The 13,314-nt window shown below is 38.9% G+C and overlaps 1 protein-coding gene across 1 annotated transcript in view; it reads left to right on the top strand.

Annotated features, from left to right (window-relative positions):
* The first annotated feature begins 472 nt into the window (after positions 1 to 472).
* The window catches only part of SEC24C (SEC24 family member C), a 29,607-nt gene continuing 16,765 nt past the window's right edge, over positions 473 to 13,314 (top strand). Inside the window, 7 exon segments of the mRNA XM_010283069.1 lie at positions 473 to 679; positions 4,170 to 4,256; positions 6,810 to 6,951; positions 7,936 to 8,114; positions 9,318 to 9,782; positions 10,841 to 10,971; positions 12,217 to 12,285. Coding sequence (XP_010281371.1) covers positions 505 to 679; positions 4,170 to 4,256; positions 6,810 to 6,951; positions 7,936 to 8,114; positions 9,318 to 9,782; positions 10,841 to 10,971; positions 12,217 to 12,285 — 1,248 coding nt within the window. The 5' untranslated portion in view covers positions 473 to 504.

Below are 13,314 nucleotides of genomic sequence, written 5' to 3'. Positions count from 1 at the left end.
TGACATCTTTGTGTCTGATGCTTTTCCATTTTGAACATGATGCTTAGATGAACGTGCTGCTTTTGGAATATCTTAGTTTCCTGAAAGTTAGTACATAACAAGGACTTTGCATCATCTATTGTAAATAAAAAATAAAAAAAAAGGGGGGAGGGAATCTATATTGGTCCTGTTCTGGATTCCGTCAAACACTTCAAGCAGCAGCCTTTGTGGATGGTGGAATGTGTGTTGCTTGTAGCAAGGAAGCATGGTCAAGTAGTGAATGTTTTCAGAACATAGCTTCTGAAAATACTGACTTCTAACTAGCTCTTATAAAGCACTTAATCTTACTTGAAAAAATTGCTGTGCAAGAATAAATTACCATTAATCTTTTACCTTCCCTAGGATCTCGGGAACTCTCATTTCTGTGAAAAGAGTAGAGGAGTTGGCCAATTTGGTTTTATGTCTGCTAAAAGCCATTTCTCCCCCCTTTTTTGCAGGTGAGATTAGTTTGGGGATGTGAATACAATGAGTGTAAACCAGCAAGCTCACACAGGGCCTCCTTATGGGCAACCTCAGCCTGGATATCAGGGATACCAGCAGCCTGCCTATGGAGGACAGCCATTGCCAGGGGTTCCTCAATTGCAATATGGAGCTTATAATGGTCCGATGCCAGGATATCAACAGCCAGTCCCTCCACAAGGTACTTCTCAGTCAAAACTTAATGATTTATAACCTGTGAATTGTTGCATGCGTGGATTTTTTTTCTGTATACTTCCTATTGTTAGTCTTTATTTTGTGGTAGCAATTACCTCTTCTTCTGTATGTAGCTTACATGATGCTAAAAATCATGTACTTCCTGCACTTTCTGAGGTTATTGTTTTGTCGTTTGTCCATTTTAGTAGGGCTTACTCTTCTTCTAATAGCTCATAAAATTAACATGTTGATAAGCACAGCCTGCTTTTTTTCTGTATGTCCCTGCCCCTGTAGTACTGAAGGTACCTGACTAGGACAGTCTTCCTGATGAGGTTATATTATGTTGAGGGGCAGCAGTTAAGTCCTGTAACAGATTTATAACTGAGACTGCCTTACATTATTATGTAGAAAGATCTGCACTCCATTCTGAAAGATTAAGACATAAAATTCTAGCTATAAAGTGTATTTGGAGCTATTTTCTCTATTGCTTTAAAAAGAAAAAAAAATTAAACTTTTTTTTCCTGTTTTCAAAAGAAAGACTAACTTAAAATGATTAAAGAATTTTATGAGTCTCTGTTTCTGAGTACCTGAATTGTTTTAGGAGTGACTTTATGTTCTAGTTTTGCTGGGATAGAATCATAAAATCCATTTGCTATTCAGGAAAGCTGCATTTCTAAGATAACTGCAGCACCCCGTTACTGTGAGAACAAAGTGGATTCATGGCCAGCCATGGTATGCAGGTTTCCATAGTGATGAAGGCCTCTAGCAATCTTGAGATAGCCAGGTGCTAAAGCTTGGAGGAATGGAGGCCAAGACAGCTGACCTAGGCTGACCAGCAGAAGTATTCCATACCATAAATGTCACACTGACCATAAACTGGGGAGTCTGCTGGGAATTACTCTTGCTGTCTTCATGGCTGCCATCCCTGGACGGTCTTGCCCATCACTCTGCTCCCGAGGCCTACTCTCCCTTCGCTGGAGCTGTGCTGCTCACAGTGTTCACCAACCAGTGTTCACTGCTGGGAGTGCACAGCTCATGACTTTATATAACTTTGTGTACTTTACATTGCTTTAGTATTAATAGTAGTTTTGTTAAATGTTTTTCTATTTCAGCCCACAAGTTTCCTTTCTTTCCCCGATTCCCCTTTGTCGGCTGAAAGGGAGTTTTCAGGTTGTAGAGCAACTGCTAGTGTTTAGCCCAGAGGTGGGCTAAACCAAGACACTTTAACATCTGAAATGTAGAGGAGAAAATACTATTCATTTGAATAGAAGTATTCCTGCCTTTCAAAATCATGTGGATGAATTCAGGTCCACGAAGATAAGCACAACATGAACTTTCACTCTGAAATGTTTATTTGGATTTCAGATTGGTATTCTAAGGAAATGAGGAATATGCTACTCATGCTAATGGTCGCTGTATTGTTCTCCCCTCCAAGTACATCTTGAATTTTTTGCAACTTCTGGAATTTTAAACCAAACTCAATGAGAAGGATAAAACAATCAAAGTGCCTATAGTTGTCTTGAAACTAACAGAAGTGGGAGACTGACATTTGGGAGCTGAATGATTGCCCTGTTGGGTTTTTTGTCTGGAGTTAGCAGGGTAGTGGAGAAGAAGAAGAGTTAGTGTGGTGTGCGAAAGAATGGGTTGTTCAGTTGATCCATCTTCTTTTTCTTTCTTTAATCCTGTTCCTCCCCTCCTCTCCATAAATTTCTTCCAGCAGCCCTTTTAATCTGTGAGTTTTGCACTAATTTCACAGAGGGTTTAAATTCCTATAAAAGTAATGAAAATCAGCACTAGGCAGAGGAAAGAAATTCTGCTTCCTGTGAAGTCAGGGGCAGAGCTTAGCCACTGGGCACTGTGTTTGGTTGCTCAATGTAGCCATTCAGTAGCTAGTGTTTCCTGTCCCATGGAAAGAATGGGAAGAAATTGGACTTGCTTCAGTAAGGGAGAGGAGATTCAAGAAGGACAAAAATTACTACAGATTTGCTGCAAAAAGTAGCTATTTATAGAAAAGAGGTTTTGGCTGTTGTCAGTGTGAAGAATGTTTAGGATGTTCGTAAAAAGAAACTGATGAGCATCTTCCATCAGATACTTCAAGAATTATTTACAAGTCTGAAAAGCATTCCTTTTTAAGGGAATTCACTTTTTTCCTTCTGAATTATTTCTGATTTGCCTTTCTAAATTTCAGAACAACAGAAATGTGGTTCATGACAGCTCAGTAAGGACATACCTAGAAAGCTTTATAATGTGCATTATAAACTTGTGCAGATTAAAAATGCAGATTTTGTTTGGACCAGTAATGACTGAAAAGTAGTGTGACACTGAGGGCAACAAGGTGGTCTCATTTGGACAACAAAAGTGTATTGCGCTACTCTTAAGTAGTATCTTGTGTACTTTATTGATATATCAGGCAAAGGCCCCCCACGGTTTGTAGAGATTTCTCTTCCATCTTTTCTTCTGAGACCATCCTTCCTAGACTCAGCAGACTGTGTTAAGGAAATATCAGTTGTCAAGTTGTGCATTTTGGATCTGTTACTGTAAATGCTGGATTCCTATCTTTAGAAGGAGGGAATGTAAAATTCAGAGCACTAGCAGAACAGCCAGAAATTGACCTGGTAGTAGCTGCTGAATATGACATCCAGATGGAAAAGAGTAGCAAACAAACAACACATTATCAAAGAGAGCAGACAGGTTATAATGAGAATAGTGATGGTTATACTTTCTATGCCCATCTCCAACATGTTATGTTTATTGCAGGTCTTTGTAGCAAGACTTGTTGTAGCTGCATAACACAGAGGAGAGTGAGAATTAATTTGAGAGGCACGAGAGTGACAGGAATTTCGTGAATGCTGAGGCGTAAAAGGAAAACTGCCAACGTTAGTGATGTCAAAGTAGTTGTCTTGGGGAGTTATTTTAAAAATAACAATAAAATTGCTTGGAGGACTCAGGAGAGAACTGTTGGGAACAGGTGCCATCCTCAGTCAGGGAGTCTTTTGTATCTGATTTCTGTGACAAACCCTAACTCTAACTAATAGAAACACGGGAATGCTGTGCCAGTGATGCTAGTCTTGCTTGGGACCAGAAGTAGAGCACTGTGCTGCTAGCTGAAAACACCTGCTTCTTGCTATGAGAATGTTGAAAGAACCAGGACAACTTTGCCCCAGTCTTTCAGTCAGTCTATTGGTTTCCTTCTGATGAGGTCATGCAGTTGAAAGTGCAAACACAACTCTCTGAATACCTGTAACAATTGGGCATCTGCTGCATTGTTTTATATAGACCCAGTTTACAATACTATTAACACTTGTATTGATGTTAATATATGAACTATGTTGGTAATATGTGTGGTAGAACAGTGAGAGGAAGTATGGCTTAAGTGTGGTAAATGTGACATGGTTTTTAAGCATATGGTATTTTCTGCACTGCAGACTGTCCCCAACATTGGAAACACTTAGTGCTTTCTCTCAGGCTTGATTTACTGGTGTGTTCTGTCTTTCCAGGTTACTTTCCTTCCTTGGGGTTCCCTTCGAAGGGCTCTCCTGTATCTCTCAACTCTGACACTTCTTCTCTTGCACCTAATTTCATAGGTAAATGGTGTCCTTTCTGTGGGAGTGTTTGTGTTGTGCCACTTCTTCTGTGCCAAGTTCCCATTTAATATGGATGTTTATCTCAAAGGTGTGGGTACCTGTTTATTCAGGCGGAGGTGGGTGGGACACTTCCCAATCTATTTGTAGGCAGCACTCCAGAAACATAAATAGGATATGGAGAAATAATCCTAGTAGAAATCCCTTATGCCTGCAGATTCATAGATAAAACCTGACTTGTGACTAATGTTTTCTGATGACTGGTTTCAAAACCGGAATTGGCCCATTTAGGTTCTGTCAGGGAGAATACAGAATACTTAGTTTAAAAGAATGCAGTCTCCCACTTGAGAGAGAACTAAAATGTGAGATTTGAAATGATAGCACTGCAATGAAGAAACAAAAAATATTCCCGAGCACCAGGAGGCTATTTATGGGAAGTCATGAGATTTTTGTAACCTGTGCTTTCATTTAAGGGAAGAAAAAAGTTTTTAGCTTCCTTGGCTATAGCATAGAACCCAAATATATGTTAGGAATAATTATGATTCCAAAAGCTGCAAAGCTAGCAATCAAGATGTAAGAATTAGAAACACTACAAGAAATCATATTGTATTTTTCCTTCTTTCCAACTAGTGGTATTTTGGAAGAGCTATTTCCAGCAGTGTCAATTTGTTTAGAAGAGCAGAGAGTCAGAACTGGTCCAAGACTGTATAGTCTTGGGGCTTTGAGTAAAATCACAGGCATTTCCCCTTTTGCTGTAACGTACCTCCATTTTGAGGTCTGTAATAAGTAAAAAAAAATCTTAAAGGTGTTGAAGAGGAGCTTCAGGATTCCTCAAGAGTAATGAAACTTAAGCTAATAAACCACTAGATATTCATACCTGTTCAAGTGAATTTTTTTCAGTGGCTATTTGAGCAGTCTATGGTAATGGTTACAGAAGTATATTTGTGACAAGAACTAGAAGAAGACGACTTAAGAAGCTTTTTCTGAAGTAAGCATGTATTTGTCAAATTGTATGCCTGTTAAAGTTGGGGGGGGCGGGTAATGTAAAAAAAAAAAAAAAGTGTAGGATCCCTCCAGGAATTGGATTAAATATGCTTTCAAAGGCAAAAAATAACAATGCCAAACAGTTTACATGTACTTTCAAAGGAAAGGGCTTCCAAAATAGATGAAAGTCTATCAAATTAACTGAAAAGGTATCACAAAAGACATTCAGAAGTAGAAATACCATATAACATACAAATAGTTAGAGATCAGGAAATGCTTAGCTGGAGGAACAATAAGATGAAGGTGTTGTAACAGTAGACAAGATTTAATGAGATGAAGGTATGTAAAGATAATAAATGTTTCTGGAAATAATTAAGTCCTAAGTCTCAAAATGAAGAACAGGAGGAGGTTTAGTAATAAAGAAAAAAGCCCTAAGAAATTACTGGTTATTCATACAAGGTCTAGTTAATTCGTTCCTTGAATTTACATCCACAAGCTTACTAAGAATTACATGTAGCAGATAAGATAAAAATATGTATCAGTTGAAACCTCATGCTTTGGTGTATAAATTATACTGTAGAATTGAGAAATGGCTTCTCTTATTTCTTCTTTCATAATGGTTCCTCATAATAAGGTTTCAGAGTCCCTTTTAAACTTGTCACACTGGTCACTGTTAGAGAGACACAAGAGTGTGTATGTGCTGCCCTGGTCTCAAGGAGCAGTCTACTCTTTTTGGTCATCTGTATTTAACGATAGCCCATACATGAAATATGTTCCCTGTGGTTAGTAGGCATGGTCATATGGTGGTTCTAATTATCAGTATTTTTTACATAATATTATTAAAATAGAAATTTATATTCTCTTTTTTGGAAGTAGACACTGCAGTTGGTCTGCTGGTATTGCATCTAGCATTGCGTGGTCTGTGGAAAGTGTGAACACTTCTTTCTGAGTCAAGTATGCTTGTGCTGTGATTGAACCAGCTCAATCTGAAAGATGAGAATGTATTCGTGTTAGCTCCAACCTTGAGAGACTAGGGGAACAGCCAGTCTGTGGTGGGCTCCATTATGTTATATATCAAAGCAGTTAGATGTAATTTTTGAAAACTGAATCTACTCACATAAGCTGCTTAGCTTTCTAGTAGGGAAAACTGACTTGTAATGAACATTAGGTTCCATGTGAATGCTCTTCTTGATCTGGATAAAAATAATTGGACTTGGAGGAGGAAGAATTTAATACCTTGCTGACAAGATAACGTTGGTTTTTCTTCATCAAAAGATTAAATTGTGTTTTGAAGACCCTCCACATTACATATTTTCTACTTGATCTGTGTGGAGATGGTGAGTAGTGACACTGGCTAAAAATATTTGTGCTTTCAACTTTGCTACTCCTAATATAGCTGTATGAATTATTTGTTGCTCGTGGAGTATTGATACATCCATTTGGTTATCACTAAACTGTTTCTGCACTTTTTTTATTTCCTGGATTTTTCATGGTAGTTGGTTCAAGCCCTTGTTTCTGTGAGTAATTTGTGATTTTATTTTTTTTTAATTTTTTTCCGCCTTATGTCTGTAGGTTCATTAAGAGCCACTCCAACATCTGGAGCTCCCCCTCCAGCCTCTGGAGCATCGCTTCCTTCTGGCCACCTGGCGCACAGTCAGTTTGGACACAGAGATGTACAGAATGGGATTCCAGCCTCAGCAGCCCCAGTGCAGAGGTGCGTGGAAGAAAAGCAAATCATAACAGAGGCCTGCCTTGGTAGACCTATGATAGGTCTAGACCTTTTAGGACCTAAACCAAACTAAATACCTCGGTTTTCCTGTGATGGAAATTTACTTTCTTTATTGCTTCCTTATTGTTTTGGAATAACATTTTGCCGTAGGGGTATTTTTAGATAATAAGAATCTGTGGACATGAAAAACTTCTTGAAGGATATGAGTAGATGTCAGTGACTGATCAAAACCACTTGTCCTGCAAAGACTTTCTTTGTGGTAGTCATTTTCCCATAAGGAATTTTCTGATTCCCATAATCTGTCTTGTTTTAAAACAATTGCATCCCCACAGCTGTAGTATTTGATTCCTTAGCAGTGTGAATTGCTATCTGTCTGGAGCATGTTGCTGTCTGTCCTTACTGAGTAATTCTTTAGTATTCATTCTGTCTGTTATGGATCCCTGAGTTACCTTCGTCTAAGCTCTTGGGCATCTTTTCCAGGAAGATATTGCCATTGCCTGTGTGGTGAAAGTGGCAAGTCCTCACTTCTTCATTCCAATTACTGATTATGGGGGAAGGTAGTTATTTTTTGTTTCCTTCTGGTTAAGCTTAGCACTGTCAGCTGGAGAGTCCAAATCTTTTGAGCAACAGAGCATTCTGATCTAGCTGTGCAGGCCTTACTGTTGCTTACCCTATAGACTCTGTTGCAATATTTCTGATTTGTTGGATAACTAAAATGGAATTAACAAAAAAAAAAAGTTATCAGAGTAAAACTTGTATCTTGAGAACCAATAGATTTTTTTTTTTTTTTAATGAAGGACAGATCCATGCAAGATACGTAATTATTTTTCCAGAACTGAGCTACAGTGCTTCATGTAAATAATTGAGACCCAGCTAGTGTTCATGTGGTAGAACAATTTTAAAAGGCACAGAGAATTGTAACTGCTTGTATAACAGGGAATTCAGTGAAGTTTCTCATTTCCTTCTCAGGCCACCTGCTTCTCAGCCGTTTCTGCCAGGCTCAGCACCCACACCTGTCAGCCAGACATCTACGTTCCAGCAATATGGTCCCCCCGGAGCCAGCATACAGCAGCTCAGCAATCACATGGCAGGGATGACAATTGGCAGTACTACAGCCTCTGCTCCTCCCCCAGCTGGACTGGGTTATGGTGAGGTTTCCTGGCTACAGAAATATGCTATTGCTTTTCATTTATGCTAGTAATTTCGTAAAAGATTTGTTCTTGTCAACAATTCGTTAGCATATGGTGATGGGAATTCTCTGTGTGTTGACATCTGCCATAGTAAACAGTAGTTTCCTTGACTAAGGTCATTGTTGGGGAAAACAGAACTGAGACTATGGTAGGGGACAGTGCAGGAAGTACTGGAGGACATGAGTAATAAAAGAGAATAACAATATTTCTCCTCAACTAAGTCAATCTTAGTGTGAAGCAAAAAAACAGTCTATGCCTAAGTAATCTGTTGGAGAGTCTACATGCCTTGCCCCTGTTGTGCAGCAGCCCAGTCAAAAAAAAAGAAGGAAAAAGGGCTCGGTAAATCGCAAAGGGCTGAAGTTATTCTAAATGATACTGTGAAGGGTTTTGCTGGAAGTTGAGAAGAAACTTACTTAAACAGTATAAACTGAATTTAGATATTTTGTTTTATTGTATTAGATCTACAGTCCCACTGCTGTAGATTACAGGACTTTATTTTTTTTTAATTGAAGGCTAGAGATTTGTCTTTAGTGTGTGTAAGCTGGTCTGACTACACTTTTCTATTTTTTGTAATTGTTTTGGTAAAGTACTTTTTGACAAGCATCTCATACATCTACAGACTCCCTACAGGAGTAGGGGATACAGATTTCTCCAGCCTTTTGGCAATGTGTCTGAAATTATCCTTAGAAATAGTACAGTGGTAAATACAGAAGCTACTAGTTCCATGCTATTAAAATCATGATGCTCAAAACCATTCTTGAACTACAGGCTCCCAACTTAACGTGGAGTTTAAGACACAAACTTACTTCAGTTCAAGAAATCAGACAGGTTTGTGGTGGCTCTAGTTTTGCATACTCTGGCTTTGCACCTTTTTTCTGGCACTGAATCCTGAAATGTATTCTCACTATGTAAAATAAGCTCAGACGGAGAGAGAGAGGACAATGAAGGAACTACCAAGTTTCAGATCCCTTGAAGGAGTTTCAGCTCTCCTCAGTTTAGGAAGGTTTTCACTTAAGGTTTGTCTTTATTACTGGCAAGTCCATCTGAAGATGAGAAAGTGGTAGACTTATTTAGATGATCTAGAGCAAATGGGTTTTGCTTGCATCCTAATGTCTCGAGGATAGAAGAAAATTATGTTATATATTCTTCTCTTCTTATCAGGTCCCCCAACATCGGTTCCCCCAGTCTCAGGAAGCTTTAGTGCAACAGGATCTGGTCTCTACACACCTTACGCTGCGAGCCAAGGACCCCCTCCTACCACTGTGTCTCAGGGTCTTCCTTTGGCACAACCTCCTTTTCCTGGTCAACCAGTATCAACTCAGCGCCTACCTACTCAAGTCCCTGGTTTTGGCCCACCTCCCTCTTCTACAGGGATTGGACCTTCCTCTTACCCTCCTACCACAGGTGCCACTAGGCCACCTACCATGGCAGGCCCACCACTGCCTGGGCAGACAATTGCTGGACCGCCAATGCCCCAGCCTAATCATATATCCTCACCACCACCTCCATCGGCTATGTCAGGGCCGCACCCTGGGCCTCCCATGAGTGGCCTCTAAGGTTTGTCTCCTCCCACTCATCCTCCTCCCACTCATCCTCCTCAGCCAGGATATCAAATGCAGCAGAACGGTGAGTATTCCGAGTATAGGAATTGTAAGTTAATGTGTGTTCTCTGTGTGCTGCAAACTGAGAACTGGATTTCAGGTTTTACTTGTGGGCTCCCAGCTGCACTTCAAAGCTTCCCTCTTGTTTCCCTGTGCTCATGACTGAAGGACAAATCCAAGATAAACGATAGGATGCGTCATTCTAAGATATTTGTCATACAGGTTTTAATCAGATTAATGTAACTAAAGGAATCCTAGCTTACTTGGCCAAAAAGTTGCTTAATAATTAGTGCCATAATACTACAGGAATTTGTGATAAAAACTTTATTGTGAACTTCAGTATGATGTCTGCAACCTTATCTGTTCAAAAGTAATGGATTTGAAATCCTGAAAATCCATATTATCTTTTTTTTTTAATTTGTGGCCAGTGTACATATACAATGTGTCTGAGAGGAGTTGTTAAAAATTGAAAAGGAGTTACTACTTGTTCTTTAATTCACAAACTGTGTATTTTTCTGCTTGTAGAAGCTTTCATGTTTTGTCTGTGCTTAGAAGTAATATCAGTTAAGCTTTCTGAATTATGAAGAGTTTTGGCTGATTTTTAGTCAGCAACATTTACAGATAACTAAGATAAAATAATCATGTGCAAGTGTTAGGATTGAGGATTTCAGACAAGCCAAAACTGCCCAAGAGAACTCCTTGCATACCTTTAGTTTGAGGAATTATGGGTCATCCACTAGCTTATTTGGCTGTTCTGTGTGCACTTTCTATTAGGCAGTTCTGCAACTTAACGTAAATGTTCATAGTGCATAATCTTAACATGCATTGTAATCATGTTATTCTAAAAATAGTTATGTTAGTCTAAAAACCTGTGTTTCCTTAGGTCTCTATCAGTTTATTGAATCACTGATAGAGATGTACAGGTCTAAGCTGAAACATTGTGATAGATATGCTTAATCCTAATTAACTGAAGAGCATGTGACTGACTTGTTTTGTGATGATGACAGGAGAAGTGTTAAGTGTGTAATGAGGAAATGCCTGGTATTAGCCATTGTTTGGTTTTTGCTGTCCCTTTCTTTTAAGGTTCCTTTGGGCAGGTGAGGGGTCCCCAACCAAACTATGGAGGAGCCTATCCAGGAACACCAAATTATGGAAGTCAACCTGGACCACCACCTCCACCAAAACGCTTGGATCCAGATTCCATTCCTAGCCCTGTAAGCTTACTTTGTTCTTACCAGCGTGAAATCTTCCATAGTGTCTTCACATAAAACAGAACGGACAAAGACCAAAGCTGAAAACAGGTTTCTCCTTCCAAAGAACATCAGTCTGTTTTCCTGCTTGCTTTTCTCTTGTATATCCAGCTTCAGTCTTTTGTTAGGAATAAGCCCATAAGCAGTATTTTTCTTGGTGAGTAAAGAAAGGCACTGCATATGCAAATCAATGCTCTAATTCCTCAGGTCTTTTTCTGTACTATGTTACATTTTGAGAATCCTTGAGGGCTTTGATTAAGCTTTTTCTCCATTTCTGGATTATTGCTTAATGACTTTCCAAGGTGAACTAATTTCAGGTTTTGAGGTGACAGTCTATGAACTGTATGATCCAAGTTTAAAGTATGGTTAATAGGAGATGATTGTAGTGCTTTTCGTTTTCCTGTAATCTGTCAAAAAGCTGGCTAGCATTTTTTGGGTCATTAAGTCATGATACTAATTCAGTCAAATATGGACGACTTCTCAAATTGGGATTATCTTTCATAATGGAGATTCTGAGAAAGGGTGAGCAGTGATGTGTAATGGTTAGCAATGATGAGTAATATTAAGACTGGCACTATTACTGCCACTACTGTGCTGTTCCTTCCACTGCTGCTAATGCCGTTCTGTTATTGTCTTAGAAGGCCACAGTCATTTGATAACAGGAAACCTTTCCAGGGCAGTGCTTACAATCAGTTTACTTAAAAACTATAAAAATGATTTTGTTACATCTTAGATCTGGACTGGCACTGTTCAGAAGTTATTGCTATTTAAAAAGGTTTATCTGTTTAGACTCCAGGTTTATGTCAAGTTTATAGCCTTTTATTTTTTTAATATAAGAAGTCTTTAATTGCTTGTCTGCTTCTCTTCCACTAAATGAGATCTTAAATGGCTTGTGTCAGTTGCCTTCATTTTAGCATGTTCTTAAAGCATAAACCCCCAATTCCTAACCAAAATGAGCACATGAGCCACTACCTCTGTTAGCAATGCGTTCAGAGCCCAAGCCCAATATCCTGGCAAGACTGGTTTTGGGATCGGTGTATGCTGCAGAAGCTGATGTTTCCTGTTGCATGAACCAGTGTCCAAATGTATCTAATTCCAGTGCTACAGGTTTGGGTAGAGAGAAGTAACACTGTTACTTTTTGGTTTATTATTCTCTTTTCTTTTTCTATTTTTTCTTGTGGCACTCTCTTTTTGTTTTTTTAAAAAAAGCAACTTAATGAGCTGCCACCCCAGCAGAAACCCAGGCACAGAATAGACCCAGATGCAATTCCTAGTCCAGTAAGTGCTGTATATATGTCAATTGTAGTCTCTGTGTTGGTGACCATCTGCATGCCTGAAACCTGAACTTCACCTCACTAACCTTCCACCGTTAATCCTTTACCTTTTCCTTGCTGTCTTCTGCTTGCCTTATCAAAATAAGTAACATTACACCACAAGATGTTGTTAAAATCTTCTCTTCTGTGATAAATGGTAAGGCAATAGAAAGCAGACTGTTTCAGAAACAGATCATGAAGAATGTCTCCCCTTCACTTTGATCTTTAGAATATCTCCTTCATCAGATTCCAACTGGCATTTTCAGTGTAAGCCATCAGTATAATTGTCCATACAATGTGTGTCTCATGTTAACATACACACAGCATGAGCCTTTGTAGCCATGTTTTCTACCAGTTTTGAGCAGAATTTGATTACTGTTCTTGTTGATATGCAAGTACTGGGCTAATGCTTTGAAGTTTTAAAATTGCAGATGAACTGTTTCATTTTGATGTTAATTCCTTATATAAATCTTCTAGTAGATTAATATGAGGCATGGGGAGCTATAAACATTCTCTCATTATCTGTGCTCATACATAACCATTAAATTTTGAATTTGAAAATTTAATGTTTATGTGTAGAGAATCTTACCTAAAGAAAGAAAAAAGCAGCTACCTTTTGGGTTGGAAGAAAAAAAAAAAAAATTGACTTTCTGTTACTTACTCCCATGTCACTTCTTCCTTGTTTAGCCAAAGTTGGTCATGTAACAGGTACCAGCAGTGAGATCACAACTGTCAGTCAATCTGTAGACTTACGAAATGGGACTAGGTTTATCCTAGAATAGTCACTGTCTGATGCTATGGGAGGCTTTCTGCTGACAACTCGGAATCCTTAGTGAGAGGGTAGAAGTTCTGCCATGCAAACTTCTGCATTTCACGATTTGCTCTAAACAAAGGCATGTGTGTCTGGTGGTAAAATAAGATCAGAAGAATGATTGCTAGCTTTAATGCTTTCATTCAGGCACCAGTGTGGAAATGCAGTTACATCTGTGTATAA

This window comes from Phaethon lepturus, unplaced genomic scaffold, assembly GCF_000687285.1.
Source record: "Phaethon lepturus isolate BGI_N335 unplaced genomic scaffold, ASM68728v1 scaffold11110, whole genome shotgun sequence".
Taxonomy (NCBI): Eukaryota; Metazoa; Chordata; class Aves; order Phaethontiformes; family Phaethontidae; genus Phaethon; species Phaethon lepturus.
Note: the sequence above shows the minus strand (reverse complement) of the source record. Positions and strands in the feature narration are given on the sequence as shown.